The following is an 18,314-nucleotide window of genomic DNA, read 5'->3' on the forward strand; positions in this document are numbered from 1 at the left end:
GTGCCGGTGTTCTTCCACCTAGGATCGGCGTACGTGCAGGTGCAGTACCGGTGGCTCCCGCCGGCAGACCATCGCATGTTTTTCGGTGTTCGTGCTAGAGGACGGCCTTCGAAACGACACGGTGACAGTGGAGGACGTGCTCCAATGGATCAACGCGAGGGAGGTGGTGGCCATGAGGGACCCGAGGGCCTAGTCAGCACTGGCAGTGGCCCCTCATCCCTTAAACTTCTATTGGACGACCTTTTGCGATTTGTTGTTGGTCATCTCAAAAGTGGTAGTTTTTAACAAAACAATATCAGAAATTTTACTGACCTGAAACCACTGCCTCAATTATGGTACTTGTTCCGATTCATATTAATTAATGCTAAAACGGTTGTATGTGTCTAGATATATTTATATTAGCATGAAGTAATATGAATCGTGCTTCAATGAAAGTGACATAATGACAGGTTGGGCCGGGGCAGACCCTATGGGCCCAATTTCGTACCAAATGGGCTTTATTTTCAGCGAAGCTTTCCTTAGCGGGCTGGACCAGCAGCGCTTGGCACCTTCCAGCCCATCTAGCAGGAGTCCATCTGCCCTTCGTTATAAAACCTTCCATGGAGCCATGCCCTAACAAATCGCGCAGCCACCCACCGTTCTCCCTCCCCGCGAGCAACTGGCGGCGAGCCTCTCACGCTCGTCTCCGTTCCCCTACACACACAGGACAGCCCCCTCCAGCCTCCTCCACCCAGTGCCCGCGAGCGCGCACCATCCCGCAGCAGCCATGGCCGTCTCCGAGAGCTCGCGCAACGCGCTCCTGCCCGGCTTCCTGTACGCGGCCCCCGTCGCCGCTGGCTCGACCACCACCACCACCTCGGCCGCCGCTGGCCTGGGTGGCCGCGGGCTCGTCGCGCCGTCTGGCGCTGCGTCGGCGAGGCCCGCGGTGTGGGCGCAGTCGCCTAGCGAGCCGGCCCGCAAGATAGAAATGTACTCCCCGGCGTTCTACGCGGCGTGCACGGCCGGCGGCATCGCCAGCTGCGGTCTCACGCACATGACTGTTACGCCGCTCGATCTCGTAAAATGCAACATGCAGGTGAGCTTCTACCTTTTGTTGTCTTTGTGATTTGCCAATATTTTGTATGCATTGTGTGGTTCTTTAATCGCACCTTATTTGTCAGTGAGGTCGTAGACATAGCATATAATTGTGTTGGTGCGACAGGCGTGTGTTCCTCGTGAGATTTTTTTCGGTCATTTTGCATAGTTTTATGATTCCTATCTATCACGTGATCTGGGCCAAATGCGCCTGACGCCGTGTTAGTTAACTCCTTGAGAATGTTTGTATATTCGACAAATTGGATACTGCTTGACTGTGACTGTGCATAGACCCGTAGCTACATCATGTAATTGCTTACATTTCTTACGCGATTTTTATGCTAGATCATGTAATTGCTTTAAACTAAGTGCAAACGACATATGTCATCCCTTGATTTCATTTCATGGTTGGTAATACTTGATCGGTATCATCATTGTTGTTGTGAATCAGCTAGTATCATCATTGTTGTCAATCAGCTAGTAATGAAATTTTACCTTGCCTGTTTTATCAGATTAATCCAGCCAAGTACAAGAGCATCTCTTCAGGATTTGGTGTCCTCTTGAAAGAGCAAGGGGCAAAGGGTTTCTTCAGAGGCTGGGTGCCTACCCTGATCGGTTACAGTGGTCAAGGCGCATGCAAGTTCGGCTTCTACGAGTTCTTCAAGAAGTACTACTCGGATATTGCTGGACCTGAGAACGCAGCCAAGTACAAGACTTTGATCTATCTTGCTGGTTCTGCTTCGGCTGAGGTCATTGCAGATGTTACCCTCTGCCCTATGGAGGCTGTGAAGGTCCGTGTGCAGACGCAGCCTGGCTTCGCAAGAGGTTTATCTGATGGGCTCCCTAAGTTTGTGAAGGCTGAAGGATATGCTGGGTAAGTCGATGCAAGCAAATGAAATATTAGAATTTATTGCTCTCTGTAACTGTAACCTCACTCTACTGAAACAATGTTGGGTTTGCAGATTGTACAAGGGTATCGTTCCACTCTGGGGCCGTCAAATTCCATGTAAGTTTCTGTTCCCTCCTTATTGTAACCAAAATTTTGTTTCATTCTGTTTTTTTTAGAATGTTTGGCTTCCTTGTAGACATCTGCTACTCTAATTCATATATAGATATAGATCTTGAAAACTAGCTTTCCTGTTCTTGGAGGATAAGCTGTGCTCCTTACGACTACTTGTGGCGATGATACCTTGACTTGCTACCAGGGATGCAATGTAGTGAATTAATGATAACTTAGTGTTTTTTTTCAAATATGTGGATGTATGTTTGTGTAATTAATAGCGACATACGGAGTAGGCATCAAAGTCAGGCATTTACTTGCACACCGTTCTTCTTGAGATCACAGTATGATTTCCAAGATTTTATGTGTGCATATAGCGATATTTTCACACTGCTTGAGATATGCCCATTATAACATTAAGTGGGCATAGGCTCCAATGGAGTGGTGTACACTATTTACTTGATTTTTTTTCCATTGTGGACAACTTGTTGTCGGTAACATTCTTTCTTTCTGATGATAAGTCAGTTTATCTTACTTTATAGGAATGCCATGTTATCATGATTTTAAATATTAGTGTTGCACTACAATTTAGTGATGATGTGTACGCGAGAGAAACCGGGTGCTCCCTGAGCTCTTGTTAGCACATGTATCAGGACAATTCTAGTATAGTTTTGGTAGAGTGTTAACTTTTTCTTGTTGCACATATTCATGTTATTCTTGAAACCAGATCATGATTTTCAAGGTTTATATGTGCATATATGGATCATCCACAACTGCTTGAGTTCTCTCCGCTATTCTGGAGTGAAACTCCAATTAAGTGGCGTATATGTTCTGTGTGCGCAGTAATCAATACTACTTTTCAGTCTTCAACACATTCTTTCATTTCGACTTCAGTATAGATTTCTAACTCCTCGTTGCACATGGTCTTGTTATTCTTGAAATCAGATCATGATTTTCAAGGTTTATGTATGTGCATATATCGATCATCCACAACTGCTTGAGTTCTCTCTGCTATTATGGAGTGAAACTCCAATTAAGTGGCGAATATGATTTTTGTGTGCAGCAATCGTTACTATTTGTTCAGTCTTTTTCACATTTACTTCCACTTGAGTGTAGGTTTTCTAGTACATTGACTCCTAGTTGCACATAGTCTTGTTATTCTTGAAATCAGATCATGTTTTTCAAGGTTTATGTATGTGCATATATAGATCATCCACAACTGCTTGAGTTTTCTCTGCTATTCTGGAGCGAAACTCCAATTAAGTGGTGTATATGTTTTTTGTGCGGAGAAATCATTACTACTTGTTCTGTCTTGAGCACATTCTTTCGTTTCAACTCCAGTATTGGGTTTCTACTGGTACATTAGCTCCTTGTTGCACATTATCTTATTATTCTTGAAATCAGATCATGATTTTCAACTTTTATGTATGTGCATATATAGATCTTCCACAACTGCTTGAGTTCTCTCTGCTATTATGGAGTGAAACTCCAATTAAGTGGCGTATATTTTTGCGTGCGCAGCAATAGTTATGTGTGCGTATAAAGAGTATCCACACTGCTTGAGTATAGATTTAGTGCATTGTTTCATTTGAACTCCAGTATAGATTTTCTAATACATTAACTCCTTGTTGCACATACTCTTGTTCTTCTTGGAATCACTCAATGATTTTCAAGATTTTATGTGTGCATATAAAGAGTATCCACACTGCTTGAGTTCTCTCTGCTATACTAGAATGAAACTCCAATTACGTGGATTATATTTATTACAGACAGATTACTTATTGCTATATTGTAGAGAATTTGCTCTTTTAGTGTCAATACACATATTGAGGATCTTATGTTTTGACTCTGAACACTGGAGCTCTAATCATGCTGTAGTGATCAAACTGCCATCTTGTTGATGCTTAAGCACTATCTAATCCACTATCTAATCCTTTTATACAATGCAGACACCATGATGAAATTTGCCTCTTTTGAGACGATCGTTGAGATGATCTACAAATATGCAATTCCGGCGCCCAAGAGTGAGTGCAGCAAGCCTCTCCAGCTGGGAGTGAGCTTCGCAGGTGGCTATGTTGCTGGAGTGTTCTGCGCAATAGTTTCACACCCAGCAGACAACCTTGTTTCGTTTCTCAACAATGCTCAGGGTGCAACTGTTGGTGATGTGAGCTTTCTACCTTGTGTTCAGTTCTTAGCTACCTTTCACATTTGTCTTGGGATTTTCTTCTCAAAATATGTTTATTGCATGCTCAGGCTGTGAAGAAGCTTGGTCTGTGGGGTCTGTTCACGCGTGGACTGCCTCTGCGTATCGTGATGATCGGTACTCTCACTGGAGCACAGTGGGGTATCTATGATGCTTTTAAAGTCATGGTTGGATTGTAAGTATTTTATGTTCTATTGTGACACGTATCCCCTTATTGATATGCCATATAGTTCACGGCGACTTAATCAAAGATCATTGTCTTTTCCAGGCCAACTACTGGTGGAGTTGCTCCAACACCTGCAGCTGCTGGAGAGCAGCTGAAGGGCTGAGGCTGGATTCTATACCTGATTTCTAACAACATTTTTTGGCGCCGAATTGGATGATGACGAAATAGCTCATCCTTTTAAGAGCAGATGATTATTTTCTGGAATGCTTAGATGCAACCCTGGTAATTAGGTTTTCAAAACAGTTTAGGAACAATGTTTAGCTCAATATTGCCCGTTGAAGGATGGATTTCCTGGAACCCATGAGATCACTGTCTTACTTATGAGGCAGTTTTTGCAGTAAGAGCTGTACTGGAACCTTGCATAACACTGTTCAGCTCAAGATATGTACTGCTGGTCTGATTTCTCCTCTGTGGCATTGTGAAGGGTGTTGTCTTCCTCAGTTCAAAGAGCGTTCTTGCAGTGTCTTTGAAATTTAACTTTTGCTATGTTGTACTAGCTCTATGTTTTGACAGCAGTGCATTGACGGGCCGACGGGGCCGTGGTGTTTGCCGTGTTTTCACTGCCGACAATTGCCAGTGAGTTTTCACAGTTGCTGACATGGATTGGTGATTGTGCGTCAACCAAGCACTCCCGGTACGCGGGAAGTACCTTGTCGACATAGCCACAGGTCTGGATACTGCGTACAGTTGTACAATCGACCAAGTAAAAACCAAATGGTTTACCTTATTTCAGGCCAAAAACTAGGCTGGGAAGGCCAGATGTGTTCAGCTGTCGTTCTCGGAAACAGGCACTCCATCAGGAGAACCAGTGGAGCCATACGCCAACCGGGAAAAGATCTCAAAACTCCTATGAAATAACAATCTGCCACGTTTCGTTTCGTGCTTCTCTAGTTGTTTTCGTGATCCCCTGTGGCAGCTCAGTGATACGATAGTACGATACACAAAGGTATGCGGACTATTTATCTGCAAATACGGAAACGGAAAAGAAAGCGTGAATTATTATATGGAAAAGGGAGAATAATGCAACGTGGCCAGTTGTTGGAACGTTAACATGGCAGAAGTCAAGAGGACAAACTTCAATACTTCCTTGTCCATAAAAGAATGTCGGACAAACTTGAGACATTTTTTTATTGACAGGTACTACCTCCGTCCCAAGGAATAAGGCGCACACGTATTCCAATGCAAACTTTGACCATAAAAATTGAGCAACAAAATCATTGTTATATTATATGTAATTAGTATCGTTGGATTCGTATTGAAAAACACTTTCTAATGATGTTAATTTCATACAAATAATCTTTATACATTTGAAGTAATTCTTAGTCAAACGAAAAACACGTAAAACGAGGGCGCCTTATTCCTTGAATCGGAGGTAGTAGTACATTGTGAGAAGTAATGCAAATACAAGACAGAGACGCCTAAATACAATGAGAAAAAAGAATGCTCTACTGCCTCGCTTAACATGTACCTGGGGCTCAGAGCATCTCGAGTCGCGTCCCCGAAAGCAATTTGGGGCGCGCCGGACCAAAAAAGGTTCCAGCCGCGTCCCGCAAAGCTCATTTTTGTCCGGCGCGTCTCGATACGGTGTCCGGCGCTCCGAGCCCATTCCCGTCCCACAGGGGATGCTCCGGGCACGCCGGACACAACGAAAAGCGACGCGAAGCGACGTGGGCCAGACGCATCAGCGGCTCGGAAGTCTAAAAGCCCGTCGCCTACCTTTGGTCAAGCGACATTAATGGCGTCCCAGTATTCCCAGGCGACGCAGGGACGCGTCTCGTCGTGCATGGCCGCGTGGCCGTCCGCGTGGCCGTCCGCGCCGGCGTTATTGCGTGCAACCACCCGCTGCCGCCCCTGTACATAAAGACGCCCTGCAGTTCGTCCCCCAATTTCTCACCGCTCCCAAACCTTCTCGTCGCCGCCGCCTCCCCCCTCCCAGATCTTCTCCTCGCCGCTCCAAAAAAATATCGAGCTCGTCCTCCCGCAAGATCGCCACGGCGAACGGCTTCGGCCGCGGCAGCCTAACCGTGCCGGAGGCGTGGGCGCTGTACCACGCCCAATATCCAGTCCCGCCGTACATGCGGCTGCCAAGCAGCGGCAGCTGGAAGATGGCCGTGAACGGCATTGGCGTCCCGCCACCGCCGAAGCCGGGGATGGAACAGTGGCGGGACGGCATCAAGGCCCGGCGGGCTCAACTCACCGCCGACGAGCGTTTGGATCCGACGTGGGCGGCCAACGACAACGACGAGTGGTGGAAGACGTACTTCAAGGCGAAGTACGACATCGAGATGCACAGCACCCACGGGCTCGTCGGCGGGCCCAACAGCTGGAACAAGGACGGCCGCGCCCTGTTCTGGGACGTTCCGGGGCGCACCCTCGAGAACGTCATCCGCGGCATCCGCAACGGCGCTCCAAGGTTGGAGACGCCGTCGTCACCGCCACCGTCTCCTCGAGGAGGACCAGCGCAATGGCAGCCGAGGAGGACGACGTACTCATCCTCCTCGAACTCTTCTTACTCAGGACCGGCCTGATCGACGCCGTCCTCGTCGTACCGCTCGGCGCCCTACATCGTCCCCAAACGCGAGGTGAAGGAGGAGCCGGCGACGCCCGTCAACACGAGGCGTGGCGGCAGCGGCAGCCGGCGGCAGCAAGAGAGGCGCGGCGGCGCCCTCCTCATCCCGAAGCCGGAGGTGAAGGAGGAGCCGGAGGAAGCGGCGTAGGCGGCGCTGCTGGCTGAGTACGAGCGGCAGCAGCGGCTCATCGCCAGCAGCGACGACCCCGAGGACTGCCCAGGTCTGCGGGCGGCGTTCTTGGCGTCGCTCAACGACAAGGACGCCTGGAGGGGCGACGTCGAGACAGCGATCGCCATGTCCATCCGCGACTCCGGCAAGCCGCTGGTGGACCTCACCGACGACGGCGAGGCAGGACCAAGCGGTTTGGTGAAGGACGAGCCCGTCGACGAGCGTGTCAAGCAGGAGGTCGTCACCGACGACATGTACAACTTCCACCAGTACTACGACGCCTCCGGCCGCCGCAAGTACTTCTAGATTAGGTTTAGTTTAAATTTAGTCAAATTTCGTTCGAATCTATGTAAGTTTGGACGAATCTAATCGAATCTCGCTTAAGTTTAAAATTTTCGAAATTTTGTTTGGGGGACGCGACTGGGAAGCGACGTCCCCCAAACGCGGCACGAACGAAACACGTCCCCCAAACGCTCAATCCGGCGCTCTTTGGAGATGCTTTGGGGAATGCGACTGGAGATGCTCTCAAGTGGGAAAATTAAGAGCACATCATCAACCATCTAAATGACAAATCAGTACTCCTCCAATTCATAATAAGTGTCTAGGGGTTTTTAAACTAAAACAATGACAATCCGGAAAACCAAAACTGAACCCGGCTGCATATGCACCCTTTATGTATAAGACATATTTCAAAAAATGCAAAATAATTAGGAAAATAATTTCGCATGTAGAGAGACATGTTCTATGTGTGCACGTAAAATTTCACATAAAATCGACATTTTTTCTACCCTATGTAAAAAAGACAAATAATGCCTCGAGAAATAGACTATTTTAGCACTAATTTTTTTAATATACGCAAGCCACAAAACATATCGCTTTTTGTTGAAACAGCTTTGTGAACATGTAACATGTCAAGATATAAACAAAACATTTTTATTTGTATTTTTATATTAATAAATATATTTAAAATGCATTTCAAATAAAGGGTAAACACCATGCTATGGTCCAGAGGGACTATTAAATTTCAGTTTCACGACCTATTTTCGCCAGATGGAACTAAACAACCAACAATTAAAAATTGAATATGGGATACACACGTTTTACTCGAGTAGCTTAATGAAGGCATCCAGGGGCGAAGCTGGGCAGCTGCCCTACCGTGATTTTTGGTGAATATAAATAGATGCACATGTCTTCTATGAATATTTTAAGTGGTCATAAATCGAAAACTGAAAGGTATGCTTATTTTAGTGAACATTGCGCAAAAAATTAACTTCAAACTGAAAACATGACTAGGTATGAAAACATAGACTAATTTTTTAGGTTCAATGCGTATACGATTACTACACATGCTAATTTTGATTTATTTTGGTTTGTGTAGAAAAAATGAAAAGCCGGGCAATCTTTCTTGCATCCGAAATGTGAAATATTTATACAAAGAGGGAGAGATGAAGACAATGCAGCAGGGTTGGTTATCTAATTGGCTAGTCAAACATGAGGTAGTTCATAGATCTTTGGGCTTTGATCACCGAGGAATAGAGACTTTACAAATAAAAGCAGGGGATTGGGATTCCATTGCTGTCATTTTATATGTATATGGTTACAATTATTTACGCTCCCAATGTGCTTATGATGTAGCACCCGGTGGATCTTTAGCTAGCGTGTATCATCTTACGAGAATACAGTATGGCATAGATAATCCAGAAGAAGTCTGTATAAAAGTCTTTGCCCAAAAGGATAATCCTAGAATTCCGTCTGTCTTCTGGATTTGGAGAAGTGCCGATTTTCAAGAACGCGAATCTTATGATATGGTGGGAATCTCTTATGATAATCATCCGCGCCTTAAACGTATCCTAATGCCTGAAAGTTGGATAGGGTGGCCCTTACGTAAGGACTATATAACCCCCAATTTTTATGAAATACAAGATGCTCATTGAATGATAAAAAATTCATGCTCACTTATACAACACAATTCCAGATTTTATTCCAGTAAAGGGATATTTTTACGTTCTGTTCCTAGATGAAACGGAATACCTATTTCTAATTAAATCCTATTATACAAAAGCAGTCCAGATAGACTGAGCAAAAAAAAGGTTTCATTTAGATTCCCTATTTTGAAAATCACATATTAATTTCCTTCATAATGAACAGAAAGATAGGATGACTCAAAGAAGTTCTCTACCACGAACTTTGTATCGCGCACATGACTTAGCACAACTAGGAAAGTAAGATTAAGATAAGCAAGACTAAAATAAAGATTCGTCGGAATAGCAGAATATAAAATTAAGAAATGCAAAAAAAAATAAAGGGGGAGCCTAATCTAACCTCCTTCTGTACCATAAAGAAAAGATATATTTTTTTCTTTCTACTTCTATAAAAAGAAGTGCTTCTTTATTCTTTATTATAGACTTATCCACTTAGATGAATAAATCATACTCTATTTATATTATTAATGAATATGTATCCCAACCCATCTCGAGGTATTTGTATCAATACCTATTCGGTAGATCTTTTTTTTTCTCTGCCAGGAACCAGATTTGAACTGGTGACACGAGGATTTTCAGTCCTCTGCTCTACCAACTGAGCTATCCTGACCTTTTCTTGTGCATCATCCTAGTAGAGTATTTGTATCTATGTCAATTAAAGGGACTAAAAAATAAATTAAATAAAGGATTTCAAATTCGAAATTGTAAAATGGGGGGTAGTCCTATGCATTGTACATGGCTTACTTAATAATACTGAAAAATAGAGCGAATAACCGGGATTCTTTCCCGATACTCTAATAAAAAACAAATATATTATATTCTAGGATAAGATCCATTGAGTTCTCTTCGCACTCCTTTGTGAAGCTTTTGTAACTAATCGTGTAGGAGATTTTGGTTTATTATTAGGAATTTTAGGTTTTTTTGGATAACAGGTAGTTTAGAGTTTAGGGATTTGTTCAAAATAGCTAATAACTGGATTCCTAATAATGGAATCAACTCTTTACTTACTACTTTGTGTATTCCTTGGCGCAGTTGCGAAATCTGCACAATTCCCTCTTCACGTATGGTTACCAGATGCTATGGAAGGACACACTCCCATTTCCGCTCTTATACACGCAGCAACTATGGTTGCTGCCGGGATTTTTCTTCTAGCTCGGCTTTTTCCTCTTTTCATATCTCTACCTTTGATAATGACTTTAATTTCTTTAGTAGGTACAATAACACTTTTCTTAGGAGCTACTTTAGCTATTGCTCAAAGAGATATTAAAAGAAGCTTAGCCTATTCTACAATGTCTCGCTTGGGTTATATGATGTTAGCTCTAGGTATAGGTTCTTATCAAGCTGCTTTATTTCATTTGATCACTCATGCTTATTCAAAAGCTTTATTGTTCTTAGGATCTGGATCCATTATTCATTCAATGGAACCTCTTGTTGGATATTCACCAGAAAAAGTCAGAATATGGTCCTCAGGCAAAATAAGAACAGCGCCCACATTCAACCCTCCCTTTTTTCCATTAGCAAGAACTTGTTTCAATTGCATATCATAAGGAATTCGAAGAACTGCTTCAAATACAGTATCGGGAAGCACCGCTTGGGGAAGTTCAATATCCACGGGCTTGCTAGCTAAATGGCAATTGGCACATACAATTCGTCCAGTTGCTTCTCGTGGGTTTTCATAACCCTGCTGCGCAAAAATGGGATATGCATTTGAAATGGATGTCTGAGTTATTACGTATATCATGATCGATAACGGCACATTATGGCAAAAAAAATTTTGATTCAGAGGGAGAAGAAGAGGCAGAAATTAGAACAGAAATATCATTTGATTCGTCAATCTTTAAAAAAAAGATAAGAAGCAAAGTTTCTTCCTTGAGTTTGAGTGCAAAAACGAAAATGCGAGAAAAATTGCAATCCCTACCACGTAATAGTGCACGTACACGCCTTCATCGACGTTGTTTTTTGACCGGAAGACCTAGAGCTAACTATCGAGACTTTGGGCTATCCGGACACGTATTTCGAGAGAGCCACTATGAGTTTGGAACCCTGAACGGACCGCCGGTGTTAAGCCGGAGGAAGGAGAGGATGAGGCCAAGTCATCATGCCCCTTATGCCCTGGGCGACACACGTGCTACAATGGGCGGGACAAAGGGTCGCGATCTCGCGAGGGTGAGCTAACTCCAAAAACCCGTCCTCGCTCGGATTGCAGTGCCGCAACTCGCCCGCATGAAGCAGAATCGTTAGTAATCGCCGGTCGGCCATACGGCGGTGAATCCGTTCCCGGGCCTTGTACACACCGCCCGTCACACTATAGGAGTTGGCCATGTTTGAAGTCATTACCCTTAACCGTAAGGAGGGGATGCCTAAGGCTAGGCTTGCGACTGGAGTGAAGTCGTAACAAGGTAGCCGTACTGGAAGGTGCGGCTGGATCACCTCCTTTTCAGGGAGAGCTAATGCTTATGCTTATTGGGTATTTTGGTTTGACACTTCTTCACGCCCAAAAAGAAGGCAAATAAGACGATAAACAAGATAGTCTTGAGCTATTCATCATTCATCTGAGGGGAATTGGAGACTTTGATACGTCTCCGACGTATCGATAATTTCTTATGGTCTATGCCATATTATTGATGATACCTACATGTTTTATGCACACTTTATGTCATATTCGTGCATTTTCTGGAACTAACCTATTAACAAGATGCCGAAGTGCTAGTTGTTGTTTTCTCGCTGTTTTTGGTTTCGGTAAATCCTAGTAACGAAATATTCTCGGAATTGGACGAAACAAAGACCCGTGGTCCTATTTTGCCACGAACCTTCCAGAAGACCGAAGAGCATACGAAGTGGGGCCACGAGGTGGCCAGACCACAAGGCGGCGCGGCCAAGGAGGGGCCCACGCCGCCCTATGGTGTGGGCCCCTCGTCAGCCCCCCGACTCTGCCCTTCCGCCTACTTAAAGCATTCGTCGCGAAACCCCTGATGCGAAAAATCACGATACGGAAAACCTTCCAGAGACGCCGCCGCCGCCAATCCCATCTCGGGGGATTCTGGAGATCTCCTCCGGCACCCTGCCGGAGAGGGGATTCATCTCCCGGAGGACTCTACACCGCCATGGTCGCCTCCGGAGTGATGAGTGAGTAGTTCACCCCTCGGACTATGGGTCCATAGCAGTAGCTAGATGGTTGTCTTCTCCTCATTGTGCTTCATTGTTGGATCTTGTGAGCTGCCTAACATGATCAAGATCATCTATCTCGTAATGCTATATGTTGTGTTTGTCGGGATCCGATGGATAGAGAATACCATGTTATGTTAATTATCAAGTTATTGCATATGTGTTGTTTATGATCTTGCATGCTCTCCATTATTAGTAGAGGCTCGGCCAAGTTTTTACTCTTAACTCCAAGAGGGAGTATTTATGCTCGATAGTGGGTTCATGCCTCGCATTGACACCGGGACAAGTGACGTAAAGTTCTAAGGTTGTGTTGTGCTCGTTGCCACTAGGGATAAAACATTGATGCTATGTCCGAGGATGTAGTTATTGATTACATTACGCACCATACTTAATGCAATTGTCTCGTTGCTTTGCAACTTAATACCGGAAGGGGTTCGGATGATAACCCGAAGGTGGACTTTTTAGGCATAGATGGCGGTCTATGTACTTTGTCGTAATGCCCAATTAAATCTCACTCGTACTTATCATGACATGTATGTGCATTGTTATGCCCTCTCTATTTGTCAATTGCCCGACCGTAATTTGTTCACCCAACATGCTTTTATCTTATGGGAGAGACACCTCTAGTGAACCGTGGACCCCGGTCCATTCTTTAATACTCGAAATACAAATCTCGTCGCAATACTCGTTTTTACTGTTTTCTCTGCAAACAATCATCTTCCACACAATACGGTTAATCCTTTGTTACAGCAAGCCGGTGAGATTGACAATCTCACTGTTTCGTGTGGGCAAAGTACTTTGGTTGTGTTGTGCAGGTTCCACGTTGGCGCCGGAATCTCTGGTGTTGCGCCGCACTACATCCCGCCACCATCAACCTTCAACGTGCTCCTTGGCTCCTCCTGGTTCGATAAACCTTGGTTTCTTTCGAGGGAAAACTTGCTGCTGTGCGCATCATACCTTCCTCTTGGGGTTCCCAACGAACGTGTGAAATACACGCCATCAAGCATATTTTCTGGCGCCGTTGCCCGGGAGATCAAGACACGCTGCAAGGGGAGTCTCCACTTCTCAATCTCTTTACTTTGTTTTTGTCTTGCTTTATTTTATTTACTACTTTGTTTGCTGCATTATATCAAAGCACAAAAAAATTAGTTGCTAGCTTTACTTTATTTACTGTATTGCACTCTATATCAAAAACACAAAAAAAAATTAGTTTACTTGCATTTACTTTATCTAGTTTGCTTTATTTACTACTGCTAAAATGGCTACCCCTGAAAATACTAAGTTGTGTGACTTCACTAGCACAAATAATAATGATTTCCTATGCACACCTATTGCTCCACCTCGCTACTACAGCAGAATTCTTTGAAATTAAACCTCGCTTTACTTAATCTTGTTATGAGAGAGCAATTTTCTCGGTGTTAGTTCCGATGATGCTCGCTTCCCATCTCAATAATTTTGTTGAATTGTGTGAAATGCAAAAGTATAAAGATGTAGATGGTGACATTATAAAATTAAAATTGTTTCCTTTCTCATTAAGAGGAAGAGCTAAAGATTGGTTGCTATCTCTCGCCTAAGAATAGTATTGATTCATGGACTAAATGCAAGGATGCTTTTATTGGTAGATATTATCCCCCTGCTAAAATTATATCTTTGAGGAGTAGCATAATGAATTTTAAACAATTGGATAATGAACATGTTGCTCAAGCTTGGGAAAGAATGAAATCTCTGGTTAAAAATTGCCCAACCCATGGACTGACTACTTGGATGATCATCCAAACCTTCTATGCAGGACTAAATTTTTCTTCGCGGAATTTATTAAATTCAGCTGCTAGAGGTACCTTTATGTCCATCACTCTTGGTGAAGCAATAAAGCTCCTTGATAATATGATGGTTAATTACTCTGAATGGCACACGGAAAGAGCTCCACAAGGTAAGAAGGTAAATTCTGTTGAAGAATCCTCTTCCTTGAATGATAAGGTTGATGCTATTATGTCTATGCTTGCGAATGATAGGACTAATGTTGATCCTAATAATGTTCCATTAGCTTCATTGGTTGCCCAAGAAGAACATGTTGATGTAAACTTCATTAAAAATAATAATTTGAACAACAATGCTTATCTGAACAATTCTAGTAATAACTATAGGCCATATCCTTATAATAATGGTAACGGTTATGCTAATTCTTATGGGAATTCTTACAACAATAATAGGAATACACCCCCTGGACTTGAAGCTATGCTTAAAGAATTTATTAGTACACAAACCGCCTTTAACAAATCTGTTGAGGAAAAGCTCAATAAAATTGATATTCTTGCTTCTAGAGTTGATAGTCTTGCCTCCGATGTTGATCTTTTGAAATCGAAAGTTATGCCTAATAGGGATATTGAAAATAAAATTGTTACTACAGCAAATGCCATCCAAGTTAGAATTAATGAGAATATAAGATTAATGGTTGAACTGCGTGCTAGGTGGGATAGAGAAGAAAATGAAAAACTAGCTAAAGAGGAAAATGTAGCTAAAGTTTGGACTATTACCACCACTAGAAATGCTGATTCTTCACATGTTGCTACACCCCCTACTATCAATGGTAAAATAATTGGTGTTTGCAATGCTTCTACTCCTAGTGCAAAGCGCGCAAAATTACCTGAAACTGCTAAAACTCGTCGAAACCGTCCGTGATAAAACCGCTGAAATTTTTTCCAACCTTGGGGATGATAATCCCATTGCTTTAGATTGTAATGATTTAGATTTTGATGATTGCCACATCTCTGAAGTTATAAAGTTCTTACAAAAACTTGCTAAGAGTCCCAATGCTAGCGCTGTAAACTTGGCTTTCACAAAACATATTACAAATGCTCTCATAAAAGCTAGAGAAGAGAAACTAAAACTTGAAACTTCTATTCCTAGAAAGTTAGAGGATGGTTGGGAGCCCATCATTAAAATAAGAGTCAACGATTTTGATTGTAATGCTTTATGTGATCTTGGTGCAAGTATTTCTGTTATGCCTAAAAAAGTCTATAATATGCTTGACTTGCCACCATTGAAAAACTCGTTATCCGGATGTTAATCTCGCCGATAATGCTAAAAAGAAACCTTTGGGGAGAGTTGATAATGTTCATATTATGGTTAACAATAACCTTGTCCCCGTTGATTTTGTTGTCTTGGATATTGAATACAATGCATCTTGCCCCATTATATTGGGAAGACCTTTTCTTCGAACCGTTGGTGCTACTATTGATATGAAGGAAGGTAATATTAAATATCAATTTCCTCTCAAGAAAGGTATGGAACACTTCCCTAGAAAGAGAATGAAGTTACCTTATGATTCTATTATTAGAACAAATTATGATGTTGATGCTTCGTCTCTTGATGTTACTTGAGTTACACTTTCGCGCCTAGCCGAAAGGCGTTAAAAAAAAGCGCTTATGGGAGACAACCCATGTTTTTACTACAGTATTTTTGTTTTATATTTGAGTCTTGGAAGTTGTTTACTACTGTAGCAACCTCTCCTTATCTTAGTTTTGAGTTTTGTTGTGCCAAGTAAAGTCTTTGATAGTAAAGTAAGTACTAGATTTGGATTACTGCGCAGTTCCAGCATTTCTTTGCTGTCACGAATCTGGGTCTACCTCCCTGTAGGTAGCTCAGAAAATTAAGCCAATTTACGTGCATGATCCTCAGATATGTACGCAACTTTCATTCAATTTGAGCATTTTCATTTGAGCAAGTCTGGTGGCCTAATAAAATCCATCTTTACGGACTGTTCTGTTTTGACAGATTCTGTCTTTTATTTCGCATTGCCTCTTTTGCTATGTTGGATGAATTTCTTTGATCCATTAATATCCAGTAGCTTTATGCAATGTCCAGAAGTGTTAAGAATGATTGTGTCACCTCTGAACATGTTAATTTTTATTATGCACTAACCCTCTAATGAGTTGTTTCGAGTTTGGTGTGGAGGAAGTTTTCAAGGATCAAGAGAGGAGTATGATGTAATATGATCAAGGAGAGTGAAAGCTCTAAGCTTGGGGATGCCCTGTGGTTCACCCCTGCATATTATAAGAAGACTCAAGCGTCTAAGCTTGGGGATGCCCAAGGCATCCCCTTCTTCATCAACGACATTATCAGAGTTCCTCCCCCGAAACTATATTTTTATTCCGTCACATCTTATGCACTTTGCTTGGAGCGTCGGTTTGTTTTTATTTTTTGTTTTGTTTGAATAAAATGGATCCTAGCATTCACTTTATGGGAGAGAGACACGCTCCGCTGTAGCATATGGACAAGTATGTCCTTAGGCTCTACTCATAGTATTCATGGCGAAGTTTCTTCTTCGTTAAATTGTTATATGGTTGGAATTGGAAAATACTACATGTAGTAACTCTAAAATGTCTTGGATAATTTGATACTTGGCAATTGTTGTGCTCATGTTTAAGCTCTTGCATCATATACTTTGCACCCATTAATGAAGAAACACTTAGAGCTTGCTAATTTGGTTTGCATATTTGGTTTCTCTAGAGTCTAGATAATATCTAGTATTGAGTTTTGAACAACAAGGAAGACGGTGTAGATTCTTATAATGTTTACAATATGTCTTTTATGTGAGTTTTGCTGCACCGTTCATCCTTTTGTTTGTTTCAAATAACCTTGCTAGCCTAAACCTTGTATCGAGAGGGAATACTTCTCATGCATCCAAAATACTTGAGCCAACCACTATGCCATTTGTGTCCACCATACCTACCTACTACATGGTATTTATCCGCCATTCCAAAGTAAATTGCTTGAGTGCTACCTTTAAAATTCCATCATTCACCTTTGCAATATATAGCTCATGGGACAAATAGCTTAAAAACTATTGTGGTATTGAATATGTACTTATGCACTTTATCTCTTATTAAGTTGCTTGTTGTGCGATAACCATGCTTCGGGGACGCCATCAACTATTCTTTGTTGAATATCATGTGAGTTGCTATGCATGTCCGTCTTGTCTGAAGTAAGAGAGATCTACCACCTTAATGGTTGGAGCATGCATATTGTTAGAGAAGAACATTGGGCCGCTAACTAAAGCCATGATTCATGGTGGAAGTTTCAGTTTTGGACATACATACTCAATCTCATATGAGAATAATAATTGTTGCCACATGCTTATGCATTAAAGAGGAGTCCATCATCTGTTGTCCATGTTGTCCCGGTATGGATGTCTAAGTTGAGAATAATCAAAAGCGAGAAATCCAAAATGCGAGCTTTCTCCTTAGACCTTTGTACAAGGCGGCATGGAGGTACCCCATTGTGACACTTGGTTAAAACATGTGCATTGCAAAGATCCGGTAGTCCGAGCTAATTAGGACAAGGTGCGGGCACTATTAGTATACTATGCATGAGGCTTGCAACTTGTAAGATATAATTTTCATAACTCATATGCTTTATTACTACCATTGACAAAATTGTTTCATGTTTTCAAAATAAAAGCTCTAGCACAAATATAGCAATCGATGCTTTCCTCTTTGAAGGACCATTCTTTTTACTTTTATGTTGAGTCAGCTCACCTATCTCTCTCCACCTCAAGAAGCAAACACTTGTGTGAACTGTGCATTGATTCCTACATACTTGCATATTGCACTTGTTATATTACTCTATGTTGACAATTATCTATGAGATATACATGTTACAAGTTGAAAGCAACCGCTGAAACTTAATCTTCCTTTGTGTTGCTTCAATACCTTTACTTTGATTTATTGCTTTATGAGTTAACTCTTATGCAAGACTTATTGATGCTTGTCTTGAAGTACTATTCATGAAAAGTCTTTGCTTTATGATTCACTTGTTTACTCATGTCATTACCATTGTTTTGATCGCTGCATTCATTACATATGTTTACAAATAGTATGATCAAGGTTATGATGGCATGTCACTTCAGAAATTATCTTTGTTACCG

General features: G+C 42.4%; 1 protein-coding gene and 1 non-coding gene across 2 annotated transcripts; one reads left to right on the top strand and one right to left on the bottom strand.

Annotated features, from left to right (window-relative positions):
* The first annotated feature begins 766 nt into the window (after nucleotides 1–766).
* Nucleotides 767–4,771, top strand: LOC124677313 (mitochondrial phosphate carrier protein 3, mitochondrial-like). Its single transcript, XM_047213313.1, has 6 exons — nucleotides 767–1,075; nucleotides 1,587–1,948; nucleotides 2,037–2,080; nucleotides 4,024–4,238; nucleotides 4,328–4,452; nucleotides 4,546–4,771. The coding sequence occupies exons 1-6, from the start codon at nucleotides 767–769 to the stop codon at nucleotides 4,604–4,606; spliced, it is 1,116 nt and encodes a 371-aa protein (XP_047069269.1). The 3' UTR covers nucleotides 4,607–4,771.
* Nucleotides 4,772–9,760: 4,989 nt separating this feature from the next.
* TRNAF-GAA lies at nucleotides 9,761–9,833 on the bottom strand. Its single transcript has one exon. It is a non-coding gene; the product is annotated as a tRNA-Phe (tRNA).
* Between the last annotated feature and the right edge of the window lie 8,481 nt (nucleotides 9,834–18,314).

The sequence above is a fragment of the Lolium rigidum genome, chromosome 7 (genome assembly GCF_022539505.1).
Source record: "Lolium rigidum isolate FL_2022 chromosome 7, APGP_CSIRO_Lrig_0.1, whole genome shotgun sequence".
NCBI classification, from domain to species: domain Eukaryota; kingdom Viridiplantae; phylum Streptophyta; class Magnoliopsida; order Poales; family Poaceae; genus Lolium; species Lolium rigidum.

Coding starts and splice junctions, on each gene's coding strand:
- LOC124677313 (XM_047213313.1), top strand. CDS start 767: ATGGCCGTCTCCGAGAGCTCGCGCAACGCGCTCCTGCCCGGCTTCCTG. Junction 4,239..4,327: donor AGGGTGCAACTGTTGGTGAT/GTGAGCTTTCTA, acceptor TTGCATGCTCAG/GCTGTGAAGAAGCTTGGTCT. Junction 4,453..4,545: donor TTTAAAGTCATGGTTGGATT/GTAAGTATTTTA, acceptor TGTCTTTTCCAG/GCCAACTACTGGTGGAGTTG.